Source organism: Pipistrellus hanaki (assembly GCF_964339955.1).
Source record: "Pipistrellus hanaki genome assembly, chromosome: 1".
Classification (NCBI taxonomy): domain Eukaryota; kingdom Metazoa; phylum Chordata; class Mammalia; order Chiroptera; family Vespertilionidae; genus Pipistrellus; species Pipistrellus hanaki.
Window position 1 is genome coordinate 207304744 of NC_140503.1, and position 20242 is coordinate 207324985.

General features: G+C 57.0%; 1 protein-coding gene across 5 annotated transcripts in view; it reads left to right on the plus strand.

The window, feature by feature from the left end:
* Nucleotides 1-20242, plus strand: part of SLC2A9 (solute carrier family 2 member 9) — a 58941-nt gene that overhangs the window by 32372 nt on the left and 6327 nt on the right. For all 5 annotated transcript variants that reach the window (XM_084863251.1, XM_084863255.1, XM_084863254.1 and 2 more), the window contains 8 exons: nucleotides 592-690; nucleotides 7837-7997; nucleotides 11305-11429; nucleotides 12887-13032; nucleotides 14349-14481; nucleotides 15592-15779; nucleotides 17338-17448; nucleotides 19508-19609. In XM_084863251.1, the coding sequence (XP_084719377.1) occupies nucleotides 592-690; nucleotides 7837-7997; nucleotides 11305-11429; nucleotides 12887-13032; nucleotides 14349-14481; nucleotides 15592-15779; nucleotides 17338-17448; nucleotides 19508-19609 (1065 nt within the window). The remainder of the gene's footprint in view (nucleotides 1-591; nucleotides 691-7836; nucleotides 7998-11304; nucleotides 11430-12886; nucleotides 13033-14348; nucleotides 14482-15591; nucleotides 15780-17337; nucleotides 17449-19507; nucleotides 19610-20242) is intronic.

Consider the following 20242-nt stretch of genomic DNA (forward strand, 5'->3'; position numbering starts at 1 on the left):
GTTTGCATATAACCTATCCCTACCCTCCCATATGCTTTAAATCATCTCCAGTTTACGTATCATACCTAACACAGTGTCCATGTGATGTAACTAGTGGTTATACCACGGCCTGGGCGAGTCTATGTAGAAGAAGTTTAAGTTTAAAAAAATGTGGCTCTCCAAAGAAATGTCAATCATTGTCCTGTTGGTATTTGGCTCTGCTGACTGATGAGTTTGCCCACCACTGGGCGAGGGAACGGGCCCCTCCCCTCCGCCGGGAGCAGGGTGTGTGCACGGTGGGTGCCTCTGTGTGGCCGGCAGGGCCCTGACACTGCGCCCAGAGGACGAGGCAGGAGGGTGACCACGGGGGGCTGAGCCAGACCCCGGGACAGCTCTGCCTGTCCCCTCACCTATGCAAGCCGGATAAAACGGCGGTGACTGTGAGTTCCAGGACATCATTCCCAGAAGGCGCTGACGACAAACCTGCCCGTGGCTCCCGGGAAGGGCCGGCGGCTGCTGCTGGCGGCTGTGTCTGGTCGTGCTCTGTGCTCCTCTGAGGGCCAGAGACGGGCCACGTTCCACTAAAACTGCCACGTTTCCTCTCCTCCCCAGAAATGGTCCCTCTGGCTCGTCGCGGCCTCTCTCCTGGGCGCCTTCGGCTCCTCCTTCCTGTACGGGTACAACCTCTCTGTGGTGAACGCTCCCACTCCGGTGAGTGCCCCGCGGCCACGGGACGCGCCCTGCAGGGGGCGCTGAGGGGACGTGGGCAAGCCGAGTGTTACCCCTGAGCTGGGTGGTGCCGGGTGCTGCAGGCCTTTGCAGGCAGGTTCTGTGCCAGCTGGGGGCCTGGGGGACTGGGCAGAGAGAGGCACCAGCCCCGCCTTGGAAGGGGAGGTGGAAGATACAGAAGCAGAGGATGGCGATCCGGTGTGGGGCTGGAGTGGAGTGACCTGGGAGAGTGCAGGAAGAGGAGGGGGCCTCGGAGTGGCCAGGGCGGATCCCCAGGGTCTGAGTCCAGGGCCATGGTCGGCAAACTGCGGCTTGTGAGCCACATGTGGCTCTTTGTCCCCTTGAGCGTGACTCTTCCACAAAATACTATGGCCTGGACAAGTCTATTTTGAAAAAGTGGCGTCATAAGAAGTTGAAGTTTAAAAAATGTGACTCTCCAAAGAAATTTCAATCGCTGTGCTGTTGGTATTTGGCTCTGTGGACTCATGAGTTTGCCGACCACTGGCCCAGGGCAAGGAGCAGGAGTCTGAGGGGCCACCGAGGGGCCGCTTCTCCTCCTCCTCTGTTCTGTGTTCATGTCTCTTCACCGGAGCTAGAGGGCACCTGGGAAGCTGCGGGTTAACGTCCAGGCTGCCCTTGGTTTTCCCTGGACCCGGGCCGGCAGGTGCCATGTCTCCAGGCCCCCGCACCGCCCCGCTGCTGGGCAGGGCAAGGTTTGCTTCTCACCTACCTGGGCTGTGAGGGTTTGGTGCCCCCCATTCCTGGGGTGCTGGCTTCTCCTGGGCCTGCCGCCACCCCTGGGGCAAGGCGGGGGGGTGTGAGGGAGGACCTCCTGGAGGAGGGGATGCTGTGTCTTGAGGGTGGACCGAAGGCCCAGCGGCCTGGGATGCAGGAACGCTGCGGGAACCAGGGTGACGTGGCCGAGGCCAGTGTGTTTGGAGCGCGTAGGGCGGGAGCAAAGAGGCAGCCAAGACCCAGGCTGTGGCATTTTTTAAAAATGTTTATTGTTTAAAGGATTACAGAGGTCCCTATTTTTCCCCATTCACCTCCCCACCTCCTTTTTTTTTTTTTTTTTTTTTTTTTTTTTTACTGATAACTCTGTGTAAGGTCATTGGAAAAACTGATTCTGATGCTGAAAACGGTTTGCAGGCCAGGGGGTGGGCATGGCCCCCCTAAGCCTCACCGCGCCCGGTGGCTTTGAGGAGGTCCTTGGGCCAGCATCCTGAGAGGGGGTCTGATTGGCCCGTGCCTGCCTTTCAAAGAGGCCTGGGAGTCTGCCTCCGGCTTCCTCTGGAAAGTTCGGCTGAAACTCAGCGGAGGGGGGGACTTTGCACTCCTGGCCGGAGGAGGGCTGGTAACGCCTCAACCTGGGCTGGAATGACCTGGGTGGAGCAGTGACCGTGGGAACATGAGCAAGGGGCAATGCCGTCATCATTTCAAAATTGGGGTTTGGTTTGTTTGTTTAATTCTCACCTGAGGATATCTTTTTCCATTGATTTTCAGACAGAGTGGAAGGGAAGGAGAAGGGGAGGAGAGAGAGACACATGCATTGATTGGTTGCCTCCCACATCCACCCCAATGGGGCTGGGGATCAAACCCAGAACCGAGGTGCATGCCCTTGACGGGGAATCAATCCCACCCCCTTGGATCCACGGGTCAACACTCTAACCACTGAGCAAAACCAGACCAGGCCAAAATTGTTTTAGTGAATAAACTTCATTTTCGAGCGCAGTTTTAGGTTCACAGCAAAACAGGGCAGAAAGTAAGATTTCCTGTGTACCCCGTGGCCCCACCACACACTTACACACGGCGTGTGTGTGTGTGTGTGTGTGTGTGTGTGTGTCCCCGGTGCACAGCTCCCACAGGGCGGTGCGCGTGCTACAATCCGTGGCCCTGTCTTGACTCATCGAAGTCCATAGTTCAGGGTAAGGTTCCCGCGTTCTGTGGATTTTGACAAATGTGTAATGACCTCTGTCCACCATTGTAATAGCTTACAAAACAGATTTCTTCCATTTTTAAGGCTTTATCTAAATATTCTCCCCTCCCAAAGGATTGTTTATATATCCTTTTTTTACTTAATACTTACATCATCAGCATTTTTCCATGTTGTTGAACATTCTCCATCCCAAGATTTTTTTTTTTTTATTGACTAGTAGCCTGCGCACGAATCCATGTGCCAGTAGCTCTCTGTGGGGTCCGGTCGCTCTGTGCCCGCTGCCCAGTGGCTCTCTGAGGCCCAGAGGCCCATCAGCGGCCAGGGGTAGAACGCTTGCCTCATTGCCGGGGCGATGACACAAGCATTCCCTGTCCCACCCCCACCCCTCCCCGCTGGCCACTCAGTGCCCACTGCCCAGAGGCCCTCCGTGGTCGGGGTGGAACCCTTGCCTCATCGCCGTAGCAACAAAGCAAGCATTCCGCCAGGCCGCTCACGTGCCTGCTCTTAGCAACTCCCCCCCTAGAACTAGGGGACTCCAGCTGGGCTAAGAGGAATGGGCACCACCATTTGTGGCTATGGGTGCCACCATCTTTGTGACGGAGTGATGGCTAATTTGCATATTACTTTTTTTTATTGGATAGTATTTCAGAAAGGAAGGGGGAGGGAGAGAGAAATAGAAAAATGAAATGATGAGAGAGAATCATTGATGGGCTGCCTCCTGCAAGCCCTCTATTGGAGATGGAGCCCGAAACCCAGGCATGTGCCCTGACAGGGAATTGAAACTTGGCCTCCTGGTTCATGTGATAACACTCAACCGCTGAGCGATGGGCTGGGCCAGCCCCGGATTTCTCAGTCTCCCCTCACCCCCACCCCCCTCACCTTCCTATGTGGCCTCTTAGGTTGCTGTCAGTTTTTCTCAAGTATGCAATGCAGCGGCATTGCTTAAGTTGGAGCTGTGAGTCATGGTTTGGTTGGGTTAAGTTGGTTGGGATTGGAGCTGGCAGAGCTGCCTCTGATTGGGGAGATGAGGGGCCCCTCTCCAGGTGCTGGCATGTTGATGATCCAGACTGTGGGTGCTGCCCTGCCTGCTTCCCCCTGGGGGCCCCCAGCTTAGTGGAGCTGGGAAGCCTGCCTCTGGAGTTCAGCATGCTCTCATTTCACAAGTCCCTCTGGAAAGTGCCTCTGTTGTGCCTCATGGGAAAGCTGGGGGAAGCCCTGCTGAGCAGGGTGGGGCCAAGGGGGCTGCTGACGGACACGGGGAGCAGAGACTCAGCCAGCCCGGCCCTCAGCAGGCACGTGCTGGCGGGATCACACCCAGACAAGCAGAAACACGCTGTTTCTGACCTGTAGGAGAAAGACATTGGGATTTGCTGAGCACCTACTATCGGCTAGGCATCCTGCCAAGGGCCACACTCCTCATGTAACTCTTCTAGCAGCCCCACCTGCAAGCCACGGTCATGATTCCTGTTCTACAAAGATGTTCTTCTCAACCACACCGCCCCCTGAGCGTGGGCTGAAGAGATGGATGCCCCTGGAAGGTCTTGCCGCCTCCAGGCTGATCTGAGCGCTGCGAGCAATTTGCACAGGAATGAACACATTGGCCCTTTTGGTCCCCACCAGCCCTCCAGCAGCCCCATGGGAGGCGCAGAGATGCTCTCAGAGCGAAGGGCAGGTCCGTGTGGATGTGCTCTCCACCCCCACGCAGCTCTGCAATCTCCCCGGGGAGTGTCCGGCAGGAGTGAGGCTCAGGACTGCTTTCATTTCAATAAGAAGGCTGTTTGGGACACGCCGGTCTGCCTGCCTCTGCCTGGAGCCAAGGAGAAAATGGAACTTTCTTCATGTTCTGGAGCAGGAAACCCTCAGGCCATGGGCAGGGAGGGAGGGCCCAGAGCTGTGCCGGTCCATCCCTCGCAGCATCCTCTCAGCACTGAGAGAGCCAGCAGTGGGAGCCAAGCGTCCTCAGCTGCCTGGAAGTCTAGAAGCTTCCTTCCCACCTGTCAGCCCAAGTCCCTGGGAGACACGGAGTGGGGAGAAAGCACTGCATATTGAATAGCCATCAGAACTGGAGCCGGGCATGTACCCAAAGACCTGGGAGGCGTGTTGGGTTCGAGACACCCCCAGGTCCGATGCCAAATCAGGAGACTCATGGGATCAGCACCAGCACGCTCACAGCTGTGACTTAATTCAGTGAAAGGACAAGAAGCAGAATCAGCAAAGGGAAAAGGAGCAGGGGTGGGGGTTGGGGGTGCGGGGTGGGTGAAGCCCACAGGAAACAGTCTCCACCTTCTCGGGGTTCTCCCAGCAGAGAGCCACTCTGCTCGGTCCCAGGAATGGTGGGGGCCATCCCGAACCCACAGTTCCTGGAGCCAGCCCAGGGCCACAGTGCCAAAGGTTTTTCAGGAGAGCAGCCCGGGCCGTGTTTCAGTGGGCGAGGCCAGAGCTCTGCCAAGTAGGGACCTTTGGTGGCACTGCAGGGCTTATGGGATGGTGTCTGTGTCGCCCTCATTTCCCAGATAATGCCAGTGGTCTTGATCTGGCATCTAGAAGGGTTCAGCAATCAGAGAAGGCACTGTACATAAATTAATAAAGAGTCCAGAGACGAAACATAATTTTGAAAGGCATTAGAGGGAGTTAGCTAAAGGAGCTAAGTTCTTCTTATCTCCAGACCCCTTGCTGTTTATTAACACAATTTGTCCTAAGGCAAGGTGGAGATACATACACATCAAAGGGTAGGGTTTACAGAATCCATTGTCAGATTGGGGAATTGCTTCTGGATGTTTGGCCAGTAGGAGGCAATAACATGTACATTAAGATGCCCTGAGCTGTCTGGCAGTAAGCAATGATTTTATGCATCCTTTTCAGATTTGGGGAAATGCCTTTAGCCATTCCCAACAGGCTATAACATATGTGACTCAGCCCTTGTTGAGTCCCCAAGTTCCATCAACCTTTTGATGCAACTCTTGCAATTATAACATGCTGGAACCAGCGCCCAGAGCGTGGGTTGGGGTGGGCACTCTCATAAGGATGTCCATACAGTTCTGGCTGCACAGGTGTGTGGTCTGTCTTCACAGATCCCTCAGGCTGTGTGCACACTGGCCTGGCCACAAACGTGTCCTATTGTGTGCACTTTATAGCGCTCCTGAGGATAACTGTATGTGCAGAGTCACGACAGGTTCAGTGTGACTCAGCAAGGAACTGAACATCGTGAAACAGGCTACAGGGTCATCCCCTCCCCTGTCCAGCAAGTTCCCGCCATCATCTGGAGGTGTCCTGAGCCGGTCTACCTGGCTGCAGCCTGCACAGTTCAACGCGCTGCCACAGGCCTGGCCCCTGAGGGACTGGCTGGGGAGACAGTGGTAAATTATTCCTGGAGCCGATGGCCCGCGCAATAGACATGTCGAGGACCCTGACCTGACAGATACGGACATGCCACCACCAGCCACCCAGCTTCAGGCTCTCACTGTGCACATCTGTGGACCCAGCACTGCACCTTCTACTCATCCTCACATCAAACCCCCATGGCAACACCTTCTGGAGGGAAAGGGTGTCCCAGGTGAGGAACCTGAGGCACAGAGAGGCTGAGTAACTTACTCAACATCACCCAGCAGAGAAGTGGCTCCTGGGGGCTGTGCTAGCTCTACCCAAGGCCTGGACAGCCCTGCTCCATGCTCCTGTTTGACCCTCACAACAGCCCCACGATATCCGCATCTTCAGTCCCAGTGTACGGAGGAGACCGAGATCCAGCTGGTTTAAATGGTTAGCCAGTCAAGATGCTGGGATTCATGCCCAGGTCTGTGCAATCTGAACCCACGACTTTTCCACAATGTCATCTGCTGGCTATGGCGACACTGATGGCTAACAGGGGGGAATCTGTGAACATCTCCAGGATGGAACCCGCTTGGGGAGTGCAGGGCCGGGACCTCCGTCTTTGGTTCCCATCAGACTCACCCGTCCCCATCCCAAACCCCTGCATCAGCATTGATGGGGATGCACCTCATGGGCGTGAAGTGGCCCCTCATTGCACTGTTGGCTTTTGATGTTGAGCAACGTGTCATCAGCTTACTGGTCACGTGACTTTCCCCTGCAGTCTGTTTGAGTCTTTTGCCCATTTTTAAAGTGGGTCGTCTGTCTCCCCATTGATGTGTCAGAGTTCTTCACCGACTGTGGATGCCAGGCCTTTGCAACAGATGCGTTGCAGATGTGATGTGTGGCCTCCGTGTGCGGCCTGTCTTTCCTTGTTGTCACCGTGTCCTGTGAAGCACAGAACACGTCAGTTTTGGTGACATGCACATGAGCACTTTGTTCTCCTCTGCTGGCTCGAGTTTCCTGGGTCTTGTGTCTTGGCCCATCCTGAGGGGACAGAGCTTTTTCTCGAACGTGAGGGATGTGCATGTTAAATACATTGCCCACGTGACCCTGCTGGGCACCGAAGTTGGAGAAGCCCAGGTGTCATGGTCGCTCTAGGGCTGGAGGCAGATCTGAGTCTGACTCCCAGGCTTGCCACTTACTAAGCAAGTCACATCGTCTCTCAGAGCCTCACTTTCTCTATCTGCAAAATGAGGTAAAAAATAAGGCCCATCTGCCCGGCTGGTGTGGCTCAGTGATTGTGGACCCATGAACCAGGAGGTCACTGGTTTCATTCCTGGTCAGGGCACATGCCCATGTTGCCTAATCCCTGATACGGGGTGGGCAGGAGGCAGCTGATCAATGATTCTCTCTCATCATTGATGTTTCTCTCTCTCTCTCCCTTTCCCTTCCTCCACCCTAGCAGGTTTGGCTCAGTGGATAGATTGTCCGCCTATAGACCAATGAGTCCAGAGTTCGATTCCAGTCTAGGGCACATATTTGGATTGTAGGCTCCTTCCCAACCAGGGCCCTAATAGGGTCGTATGCAGGAGGAAATCAATTGATGTATTTCTCTCACATGGATGTTTCTTTCTGTCTCTCCCTCTCTCTTCCACTCTCTCTAAAAGACCAATGGAGAAGTATCCTTGGATGAGAATTAATAAAGCAAACAAAAAAAATAGGGCCCATCCATAGACTTTGCCAGAAGGTTCCGTGATTAAGGCTCAGGCAGAACCCAGCGCAGGCCTGGCGTGAGACCGCGTGCTACAGCAGCTGGTGGGTTTAGCCACAGCTGCCCCGGGCGGCGGAGGGAGCAGGAGGAGTAACGGTATGTTGTTTGCTTTCAGTACATCAAGGCCTTTTACAATGAGACGTGGGAGAGAAGGCACGGACACCCGATCGACCCCGACACGCTGACGCTGCTCTGGTCGGTCACCGTGTCCATATTCGCCATCGGCGGACTCGTGGGGACGTTAATGGTGAAGCCGATCGGAAGGTTTTGTGGGAGGTCAGTGGGGGGCTGTCTGTGTGGGGGATCCCCTCCATCGTGTTCACAATGTACCTGTGCCCCGTCAGGACCCCGCACACAACAAAATGCCGGGGAGTTCAGCTGGAGAGGCTTGAATGTCGGAAGGGCAAGGGGCGGAAATAGGGTCCCAGAGGCCATGGGGCAGGGAAGCCGTGGACTGCGGGCTGCCCAACAAGTTGAGGAGGTCAAAACTCTACTGTCCCAACAGGGGGAGAGCCCGGAAGAAGCACACTGGCCTCCCTCTCCTCCACCCTCTCTCCCCCGAATCTGCTGTGGCGCCTCCCATTGATCTAACCCAGTGGTCGGCACACATGTGGCTCTTAAGGACATTGTTATTAACTTTAATTAGGGTACGTGGTATTTTGTGGAAGAGCCACACTTCCACAAAATACCACGTACCCTAATTAAAGTTAATAACAATGTCCTTACCTATATAGTTTAAGTTTAAAAACTTTGGCTCTCAAAAGAAATGCCAATCGTTGTACTGTTGATATTTGGCTCTGTTGACTAGTGAGTTTGCCGACCACTGGCCCAACCCGATTGCAAGCCAGAAGAACCAGGGGCTTTCTGAGTTAGGTCAGGAAGACCAGGCCCTGGGCACAGAGCGGGCCGAAGCCACGGCACGCACCACGTGTCTGTGGGACCATGCCCTGTGCTCAGAGCGCTCTGCTTTTGAAAACATCAGCCTCAGACAGTCTTCCGTAGAAGCCAGAGCCCGAGCAGATGGCACAGGAAGGGCCGCTGGGGCTGGGCTCAGGGTGCCCTGGGGCCAGCAAGTGCTGCCTCCCCACCTGGGCAGGTGTGTGACGTGAGGTGGGCACCTCCCTCTCAGCCAGCACTCTCCCTACGTGTGTGGCCAAGGCCAAGGCGATGGCGGTGGCCTCAGCAGCATGGCAGCCACGAAAGCAAAAGAAAAGCTGAAGAGGAAACGCCTCGGGGAGACACTGAACTTCTAAGTGACAATCCTCGGAGACAGAGAGATCAGGTCACAGGCGTGAGCTGTCATGCCCCGGCAGCAGCCGACTCCTGTTTGCATTACGACCGAGTGAGAGCCGGATTGGGGTCACGGCTCAGCTGGAATCACCACTCCGGGGGGAGGAGAAGCAGCAGGCATTGAAGACGGATATCATTTGTCCTCCTCCTGCTACCTGCCAAGCTCCACAGACCATGCTTCCCACACAGGATGCATCGAGGCCGCGAGGCCCAGCAGGTGTCCCAGGGTCGGAAGAATGCACTTGACCCAAAATTCAGATCTGGGTCTGAGTGGCCACCAGCCTGTCTTGCTGCCACATGGTGTTGATGGCCATGCTGCTTGAGGCCTCATTCTTCATCCCCCGGGAGGGCCATAGGGGAGGACGAGGAGGCCGAGCTGGGTGTGCAAGGCTGTCAGGGCCAGCGGTGGGGGCTGGGAGAGAGTTCAGGTGGAGCTGTGCATCCTGGGAGTCCTCGACGTGGTCACAGTGGGCCCATCCCGCCCAGGGCACGTTAACCTCGTCTGTGATTTGGGAGAGGGGTGAGGACAGGAGGGTGTGAGCCGCCCCAAGATCTGGTCTCAGAGATGCAGGCGCCTTGTCTGCTGGCCTCTCTGGCTTGGAGAAGTCTGTCCACTGAGAATAGTTTCTAAGCCCCAGATGCTCACTTGGGGCCATCCGTCCTCGGCTTGCCTGGCTCGAGTGACAGACCCCTTGTCCCTCATGAGACAGGACGATGGCCATGCTGGTGCCCAGGCCTGGCTGCAGGCCCAGCTCTGCGCCCGGACTCTGATACCCATGACTCGTGGAGCCTGGGACACGTGCCTCAAAGTCTGTGCTTCCAGTTCACGGCCCCTCTGGACGCTCCGGTGTCACCTGCTCTGTGTGTATCTCCTCTGAGGCTTGTGCCCGTCTCTACCGCACCCCCCCCCCCCCCAGCCACACACACACACACACCCCTTTTCATACAGGTGGTTTCCACAGTCTCCCCAGGGCTGCACCTTGCTCTTTGCACTTCACACAGCGTGGCTCAGAGACCTTTCCGTATCAGACTGCAGAGGGTTGTCTCTGACTCAGTGTCTGCAGGCGTGCGCTTGGCAGATGCATCGTCACTCACTTCCGGAGCTGCTCGGTCACGGGCACTGGGTCGCTGCCGTCATTTGCTATCAGGGGCGGTGTGGCCGTGAGCAGCCTTTGAACCATCCTCACGGCGTGGCCTAGGTCAGTAACTCGGGGATCTCCAAGAGGATGCAGGAGGGGGAGGGGAAACTAGGGCAAAGTTGGAGAAAAGTCTGATGGTGAAAAGAGCTCTGACTCCAAAGAGCAGTCACAGGCTCTGGAAAACACCCAGCTTTTTATTTATTTATTTATTTATTTATTTATTTATTTTTATTTTTTTTATTGCTTTTTACAGAGAGGAAGGAAGAGGGATAGAGAGCTAGAAATGTCGATGAGAGAGAAACATCGACCAGCTGCCTCTTGCACACCCCCTACCGAGGATGTGCCCAGCCAAGGCACATGCCCTTGAACAGAATCGAACCCGGGACCCTTCAGTCCGCAGGCCGACGCTCTATCCACTGAGCCAAACTGGTTTCGGCATGCCCAGCTTCTTACATCCGATAACACCCTTGGCCACCCGTTAACTCGCTGTCTTTGGGGGACAGCATCTAAGTGTGTGCCCAGCTCCTTGTCCGGGTTAACCTCTCTATGGAGCAGGAGTGGGGACGTGGCCAACCGGAGAGGCTCCTTGTGAGCAGAAGCGGAGCGACTCACGGAAAGAGCTCACAGTGACGTCTGTCCCAGAGCGGGGCTCGCTGTAGGGAGCAAGGACGACCACTTTGCAGGCGAGGAAGGACAACGCAGAGCATCCAGTGCGAAGCCACCGGCTCATAAAGCCAGAGCGGGCGCAGGAGCCTAGTCCCGGGCCCCCACACGGGTCATGTGGCCAAGCCACGGAGTCTTAGCAACGCGTCCGCAAAACAGCGGGAACAGTCCCAGCACAGAGCGATTCGTGGGAGAGATCAGCAACCCCGGGGAGAACCCAGAGGGTGTGAGTGCCTGGCTCAGGATCACACAGCCAGAGGTTGTGGGGGGCCGTGGGGACCCCGCTCCTGGGATGGAGAGCCCCATGGTCAGGCATCTTCATCAAACCCTTCCTTTTATTGTAAGCTTGTTTCTTATTGGATGTATTGGGGTGACGTTGGTTACTAAAATTATATCGGTGCCAGGTGTCTGACTCTGCGGTACATGGCCTATATATTGTCCTGTGTGTCTGGCACCCCAAGTCAAGCCTGAACCCCCCCCTTCCCCTCCAGGAAGTGCACGTTGCTTGTCAACAACTTCTTCGCAATCACGGCCGCGCTGCTGATGGCCTTCTCGCTCCGGGCAGGCGCCTTCGAGATGCTCATCGTGGGCCGCTTCGTCATGGGCGTGGATGGAGGTGAGGCTCCGTGGCCGGGAGGGGCGGTGACAGCTCCTGGGGGCACTGCGGACTCCCGTGGGGACACCAGCACTCAGGGGCAGGGACAGGAAATGGCTCAGGGCAGGGCTGTGTGTTCCAATGGCCTGGTTCTGCCACGTACCTGACTTCACTCCATCACCTGGTCTGTCAGTAAGGTCTTATCTTGCTGCATAGAAGTAAAAACTCAACCCGAGATGTAATGGCAGAAAGCAAATATAGTTTGCGGAGCCTGCAGCTCCGTGGGTGGGCCAGGGGCTCAGGCCCCTGCAGAGGTGTTCTGTGTGTGTGGACGACTCTGCTGCCCACTCGCCCGGGGTGCGAGCCATGTTGGCTGCGTTAGGAGGTCCCTGGTGGACGGCGATGGCTGGTTCTAGGCAACCCAACACAAAGCGGCTCAGAGGTTGAATGGGCACTGACACCGAGTGGCCAGTAGGTACAGAAGATGGCTTCGGTGATTAAGGAAATGCACATCAAAGCCACGATGGCTGCAGTTGAAAAGTTTGTAATGCCAAATGTTGGTGACTACGTGGAGCAGAGGTCAGTTGGCATGAACACTGAGGAAACTGGCTTAACTACTAGCACTGAACATGCACACATTATGGCTACTGTGTACCTAACAGCTTACATACATACGTGTGCAATGAAAGTCTTGTGCCAGAGTGTTCATGGGTTACTATTGGCATTGACCCCAAACTGGAAAGCACGGAAGTGTGCATCAATAGGAGGGGAGATAAATTGTGGTATAATGTATACATTGGAATAAAACACAGCAATGAAAATGAATGAATTATAGCTACATGCTACAACATTAATGTATTTGAGTAAAAGAGGTGAGACACATCCACACAGTGCACACCACCATCACCACCACCACCACCACCACCATCATCACCATCACCACCACCACCACCACAACCACCACCATCACCACCATCACCTCCATCACCATCATCACCACCACCACCACCACCACCATCACCACCACCACAACCACCACCACCACCATCATCACCACCACCATCACCACCATCAGCCACCACCACCACCACCACTACCACCACCACCACCATCACCACCACCACCACCATCACCACCACCACCACCATCACCACCATCACCACCACCACCACCACCACCACCACCATCAGCACCACCACCACCATCACCTGTAGCAGCACCACAGTGTCCCCATCCTAGCTACTTCCTCTTCAATGAACTCCACCTCCCAGCCCGCCTGCGAACTGAATGATTCCGAGCATGTTACGAGTCGGCACTGTGTGCAGAGCGCAGGCATGGTGCTGAGTGCACGCTGCTCTTGTCCTGGGAAAGCAGAGGAAGGGTCGTGGCCAGTCCTCCTGGAGGACACGGCTCTCCGTGGCCTGAGGGCTCCCCGGAGGAGGAGCCAGCTCTCTCATAGCGCCTTGTGTCCTCCGCAGGCATCGCCCTCAGCGCGCTCCCCATGTACCTGAGCGAGATCTCGCCCAAGGAGATCCGGGGCTCCCTGGGGCAAGTGACCGCCATCTTCATCTGCATCGGGGTGTTCACCGGGCAGCTGCTGGGCCTGCCGGAGCTGCTGGGCAAGGTAAGCGTGGCTCTCGGCCAACCACGTCTGTGCTCACGTCACCACTTCGGCTCCCTGTGTCACCGACAGGACAGAGGGGCGCCCTCCCCTCCCCACAAAGCTTGTCCCTGTGCCTAGGACTCCTGAGCCCTCAGCTCACTTCAATACACTTCAATACGCTTCCAATGGCAGCTTCAGTGCACGCCTCACCCAGGGCTCAAGGTTTGGGGGTGCTCAGGGGCCCTGTGCCCAGACCCAGACTGTGATCAGGCGCCCCCTGGTGTCCGTAGCGGGCAGGAGCAGTTAGTTCATTCCCGGTGAATTCACTCATTTGACACTTCTTGTGGATGGTGTGCCTGGCACTGCTCTGGGCTCCATCCAGCGGAGAACAGCCAGACGGGACCCCTGCCTCGTGTACCTCGCTGCGTTTCAGGGGAGGACACACACCTGAGACACAGATCTAGGAAGCTGGCTCTCGAGGGTGATGTGAGGCGGAGCACAGCCGGAGGGAGCGGGCAGGGAGCCTGACAGCGTGGCCTCGGAGGGAGGCCTCGGGCCTCCACATGGTGAAGCACCCAGCAGCCCAGGCAGATCCCCAGGGGGTGACATCCTAGCCCTTCCCCACGATGCCTCCGCCCGTACCCTCACCCAGCCCGGTTCTCCCGATCCCTGCTGGTCTGGCCCATCCCCCTCCACGTCTCCACCTCATGCAGGGCCTCTCTTCTCCCCTCGACACCCTTCAATCCAACCCCTTCTTTCCTCACCCCTGGGCCACAGTGGAGAACTTGCCTCCAAGCATATCTGCCTCCCAGACCCATGTAATCCCAATCCACTCACTTTGCCCCATGTGGGTAGACAGAGTCCTTGCCTGCAGGGACCGTGCTGCTGGAGGGACAGATGGAAGGGACACGGACGCGGTGGCCATGTAGGAAGCCTGGGGACCAGGGAGCCCGGAGCAGCCCCGATGCAGCAGGCAGGGCTGGGGAGCCTTTCTGGAGAAGTGGGTGCAGACCTTGAGGGAGACACCGTCCCAGCAGAGCGAAGAGCCGGTGCAAAAAAAAGTAAAAAGATGGGGAGAGAGCTCCGCCCCTGGGGGAACTGCAGTGGCCCAGAAAGAGCACCAGGGGGCAGTGATGAGAGAGCAGCCCCGCCCTGCACCTGTCATTGCAGTCACAGTTGAGACCACCTCCCTGTGCCAGTGCATTGGCGGGGTCACACCAGCAGCCCCCCCTCCCCCACAAGGCACATGGCTGGCTGACATGGAGGCCATGGAAATAGAAAGCTGTAGGCTCCTCCCTTTGCCATGCCCACCCATTGGCCCCCCGCGTCTCCCCCAGGAGAGCACCTGGCCGTACCTGTTTGGACTGATCCTCGTCCCCGCGGTGATCCAGCTGGTGTTCCTGCCCTTCTTCCCCGAGAGCCCACGCTACCTGCTGTTTGAGAAGCACAACCAGGCGGCGGCCGAGAAAGGTATGGCCCTCGGCCTTTCCCACGCAACTCCGGCATCGCACAGGGTCAGGGCACAGGGCGTGCAGAGACCCGGGCCACCCCTCTCTGCAGGCGTGGTGCTGGGTGCCCTGGGGCACCCTAAGCCATTTCGTCTCCCCAACAGCCTGCTCTGGCGGCCCAGGGAGGGCGCAGGCCACCCTGGGAGCCTGGCAAAGCCAGGTCAGCAGGACAGGACCCAGGGCTGCTCACGTCTGTGCCGAGGTGTCTCCATGGGGTGTCCCGGCCACAGAGATGACGGAGCACAGATTTCTTAGTGGTCACATGGGTTCGTCTGAATCCTGGGAAGATGAGCTCTGAGACTGTCCCCCCAGGTGTCTGCATTTCGGGGGGCACGGGGAAGGGGCCCAGAGGCCCTCCTGCCGAGAGTGGAGCTGGCTGCCGGGCGTCCTGACGCATCCAGTGAGGACCAGCGCAGAGGCAAACGAGGTTCTCTGCACTGCGTGGGGAGCACTCCCTGGGTGTGAGTTAGTGAGTTAAATACAGCACAGCCACCCCGCAGCCCCGGGAGGCCGGGTGACTGCAAACTGCTCACCTGCCCCTGTAGAGACGGGACTTGGACCAGGACACGTTCGGCGTTGCTCGGGGCACTTGGGGGGGGGGGTCCTGGTTCTCTCCCGCCTCTTCTCCTGGCCGCCCGGTGACCCCAGGCAGGTCTCCACATGCTCGGGGGCTTTGCTTTCCTGTTTTCATTTTATTTTTAAAAAACATATTTTATTGATATTTTTACAGAGAGGAAGGGAGAGGGATAGAGAGCTAGAAACATTGATGAGAGAGAAACATCAATCAGCTGCCTCCTGCACACCCCCCACTGGGGATTTGCCCGCAACCAAGGTACATGCCCTTGACTGGAATCGAACCTGGGACCTTTCAGTCTGTAGGCTGAAGCTCTATCCACTGAGCCAAACCGGTTTTGGCTGCTTTCCTATTTTTAAACACCGTGGTCTCGGAGGCCCCTGCCAGCTCTGCCCCTGATGAGGCGTGTGTCTGGGGGCGGGACCGTCCCCGCGGGGCCCAGCGTCAGACACAGACAGCTGCTCTCGGCTGACCGTCCCCGCCTGTCCCCATGCGCAGCCTTCCGGACCTTCCTGGGCAAGGAGGACGTGTCCCGGGAGGTGGAGGAGGCCCTGGCCGAGGGCCGCGTGCAGAGGAACATCCTCCTGGTGTCCACGCTGGAGCTGCTCCGGACCCGCTACGTCCGCTGGCAGGTCATCACCGTGGTGGTCACCATGGCCTGCTACCAGCTCTGCGGCCTCAACGCGGTGAGTGTCCCGCACCGTCGGAGGGACCCAAGGGAGGCGAGGGCTGGGGTGGGTCAGGCTCGGGCCCCGGATGCCCAGGTTCCAGTCCCAGCTCTGCGCCACTGGGCAACCACATCACCTGATCCTCAGTCTCCTCATCTGTAAAATGGGACGGCATAGCACTGAAAGAAAGAATTCAGGCCAAGCGTTCAGTGTAGCAGCTAGTGGGTTTGTCCCTTACTATGTGCTGCCTCTCCCTGTGATTACTTATCCCTGGGAATCCTTAAAAGCCTTATTTCTTCACAAAGCGGGAATTAGGAAGTCATCAGGAAGGAACACGGAGATGATTTAAACCAAGTGCTTGTAGCTGGGCTGTAAAGGGTACATTTCGTGGGGCCTGAGCTGACAGAGGGGGGGAGGTGGGAGGAGGAGATCCCTCCACGGAGCCACCCCCATGCCCTCCGAGGAGCTCAGCTACCCGTTGCCTGCTCCAGAATTAGAATCTGGGAGTTTGAGGACAGGGGGGCTGCCGTAAGATCATCATCATCATCATCATCATCATCATCATCATCGTTGCTCCTGGCGAACAGTGGGTTGCCACCAGGGTTCACGCAGGTGTGCAAGTCAGCAGGCTGGACCGGGGCAGGGGTGTGTAGAGGAGGTTTGGCACGGAAGCACCCAGTGCCCTCTGGGGTCAAGTACGTGCTCAGGGGAGCCATGGCGGGGCCCAGAGGTGACCTTCCAAGGCGCCCAGGTAACCAGCCCCCCTTATTGGCACAGAATGGGCATGAGCCCACCCCTCACCCCCCAGAGCCGGCAGGGCGGGTTTGGGATGTTTGGGGCAGGGCTTGACAGGGGTGGGGCCAGCCAGGTCTAAGTCTCGCATAATTTTGAGGTGCACGCAGGTGGGCGGGGACTTGACTCTGGGTCCTATGGCGGGCCCCAGACTCTGACAGGAGGGAGATTTTCATATATATATTTTACTGATTTTCTTCCATCTCTGATGCTTCTATTATAGAGAAAGGGCAAATAGCAATATTAAAATATTTCCTCTAATTAATCCCTTTTTAATGTGCACAAATTTTGTGCACCGTGCCACTAGTTTCATATAAGTGGACTCAGGCAGTACCTGTCCTTCTGTGACTGGCTTCATTCCACTTGTCCCGGGTAGACAGTTATTTCCGAGGCCCTGTCCTCTGTTCACGTCCTCCATGATTCACATGCTGCAGAATTCCCTTCTTTTTCAAGGCTGACTGACTGGCTGCATTTCCTGATCCATTCATCCATCGATAAACCGTTAGGTTATTCCCACATTTTGGCTATTGGGAATGATGTTTTGTCGAACACAGGAGTGCCAGTATCTCTTTGAGGTCCTGCTTTCACCCCTTTGGGATAAATACCCAAACATGGGATCGCTGGATCAGATGGTAGTTGCAGTTTTAATCTGTTGAGAACCTTTCAGACTGTTTTCCATGGTGGTTACACCAATTTACATTCCTACCAACACTACGCAAGGGTTTCCATTTCTCTACATCCTCACCAACATTTCCCCCTCGCTGACCGACTCTGCTCCCTGCAGATTTGGTTCTACACCAACAGCATCTTTGGGAAAGCAGGGATCGCTCCGGAAAACATCCCCTACATCACCCTGAGCACCGGCGGCATTGAGACCCTGGCTTCCATCTTCTCTGTGAGTAAAGGGAGGGTTACCCCTCGCAGGGGAGTCAGCGGGGCCGCGGGGAACCAGGTCCCACAGCGACGGGCACCCTCGGTCCCGCGGACGGTGTGTGAATCTGAGGAGTGACCGTGTCGTCCACCACTGATGCCTCACCATACAGAGAACGTTCTCGTCTGTTCTGCTTCCCCATTTTCCTCCTTTAAACAATCGCTCCCTCCTCGGAGCTCTTACCTCGTCACAGATGACGGCCGCCACCTCCCTCTGAGGACGGGCGTATCTCCCCGGAGTCTGGCCAGAGGCCCCGGAGCCTCGGGTCTGTGGTCATGACCTTAAAAACGTTTCAGACCATGTACTGTCATCTTCCCAGCCCAGGTAGGTAGGTGTTTGCAAGGCAGAGAGAAGGAGAAAGACATTCCCTTCGGTTCATGCAACGCAGAGGGGCTTCAACAATGAGCCAGGTCTACAATCCGAGAAAGCTCTTGGAGCTCTTTCTCAGACGCCAGCTGCAAAACAGATGTGTGGGGGCGGGACAGTGGGGCCTGGGGAGTCCCCATGGGGGCCGGGGTAGAGGGGCCTGGAGGGTCCTCATGTTTAAACTTAAACTTCTTCTAATGCCACTTCTTCAAAATAGACTCGCCCAGGCCATGGAGTTTTGTGGAAGAGGCACACTCAAGGGGCCAAAGAGCCACATGTGACTCGAGAGCCGCAGTTTGTAGACCACAGGGCTAGGGCAAGAGCTTTAAGAGCTGACTTTCCCAAATTAAGAAGGGTGCAACTTGGAGACCATGAGCCTCTGAAGAGGTCCCTTTCCTCCAAAGGGCAGCAGGTGGGGCGTTCCCTGGGGCTGCAGACGCCCAGGAAGACGGTTCCCAGGAGCCAGGACGGAGGGCTGGGCCCCGGCAGCCTGGCCTCCGGGCCAGCTGGCCCCGCTCCCGTCTGGGTTTACACTCGGGACGAAATGTCTCCAGGCCATTTTTGTTTATTATTTCTAGGGTTCATGAACCACCCTGGAATGAGGGTCCTTTCAATGTCACTTTGCCACTTCTCATACCTCTGGCCCCAAAGATACACAGCTCTCACACACATTCTTCTCTGACACACACATTGCCAAGCAAAGTTTACGCTTCGAGGAATTATTCCTACGTTTCCGTTTACAGAGAGCTGTCCCGGGTAGACCGTTATTTCCGAGGCCCCGTCCTCTGTTCACAGGCTTTAAAACTATTCACTGGAATAGCCATGGGCTTCCCAGGCCTCGGCTTCTCCCAGACAGAAGTCCCTGTGAATCGACGGGGACGGGAAGCGGGCGTTTCCCTGCCTCCCCCTCTGCTGTCTGTGCTAGGACAGAGCTGACCGGCAGTCACCGAGCCGACCCCCTCCTTCCTGCCAGGCTTCCTTAGCTCAGGCTTTGGCAATAACCCACTTTTGCCAGGAGAGTCCTTCAGGCTGGTGAGGTGAGGCTCCTCAGGGATCCCCCACCTCACAATGTCATTGTCAAGGTCAGCCGTTTGGCATACTGGGCGCTGGCCCCCTCCTGGGCCGTGTCATCTCGCCCCAGTGTTGGGCATGTGTTCACAGATGTATGCACACGTGAGCACGTGTGTGTCGCACAATAGATTGAAAGAAAGGAGGACAGAGGTGGTCACACTGTACCCCCACCATCCTGGTCTTGGCACATCCGTCCAGGCCAGGCACCGGCCCGGAGCACACACTCGGGACCTAGATGCTTAATCACATGAGCCCCTTCGAAAGCCGCTTGGAGAAAGGGGTACCCGCTAGCCTGGCCTGTCTCTGAAGCTCAGCTACAATCACCTTCTTCGGGGTCGCTGGCGTTTGAGGCGCTCAGTGAGCAGCCTGCCCTGGCCACTGAAAGGCAGGCACCGGGCTGCAAGTGGGGTAGACACACGGGACTTTCTTCCTTCCTCCTTGTCATCAAGGTCATTGCCCCCCCCCCCCCCCCGGGGTGTGGCTGTGGAGAGAGTCACCTGCCTGCCTCAGGTCAAAGCCGTCCTTCAGCCCCGCACGTCCTTCCCGCTGCTCTTGTAACCATGCCCTTTGCCCTTTGACCCTGTAGGGCCTGGTCATCGAGCGCCTGGGGCGGAGACCCCTGCTCATCGGCGGCTTCGGGCTGATGACCCTCTTCTTCGGGATCCTCACGGTCACGCTGACACTGCAGGTGAGAGCAGGTGCCGGTCCCGCCCTCGGGGGCTCGGCGGGAGCTGGCTTTCGGCTTCAGTGCCTGGGGCCTGGGCTTGGGAAGGTGGCACCATCTGCAGACGCGGCTCCCCCAGGGGCATCTCAGCCGGGAAGCTGCTGGGGGGTGGGGGGGAGAGGGAGGTACGGCTTGAGGGGTGGGTCCGGGCCTGGGAGCCCGGAGACCTGAGGGGCTGTGTGACGCTGGGTGAGTTGCATCCCCTCTCTGAGCTCTGTTCAGCCCTCTGTGGGGTGGAAGAGGTTGCACTTGATGTTTCCTAGAGCGCCCGGCTCCACCATGCAAAGCCTTTGTGCAATTGTCACATCAGTGGCCTGTGGTACGAGCAGGGGATTTGGGGCTCTGAATCCCCGCTGTCCCACCTCCTCGCACAGAACTTTCGGCAACTCACCTCTTTGCTCCTCGTGTCTGTAACAGGCGCTGGAATGGCGGGGGGTTATCATTGTCCCCATTTTCTGGATGCCGAAATGGGGCTCATAGGTGTAAAGTGACCTTTACCAGGTCAAAGACGTCCTTTACCAAATTGCCAGTCCCCTGCCCCACCACCCCCTTCCCTTGCTAGTAAGGCCCCAGGAGGAGGAACTGGGGTGGGAACCC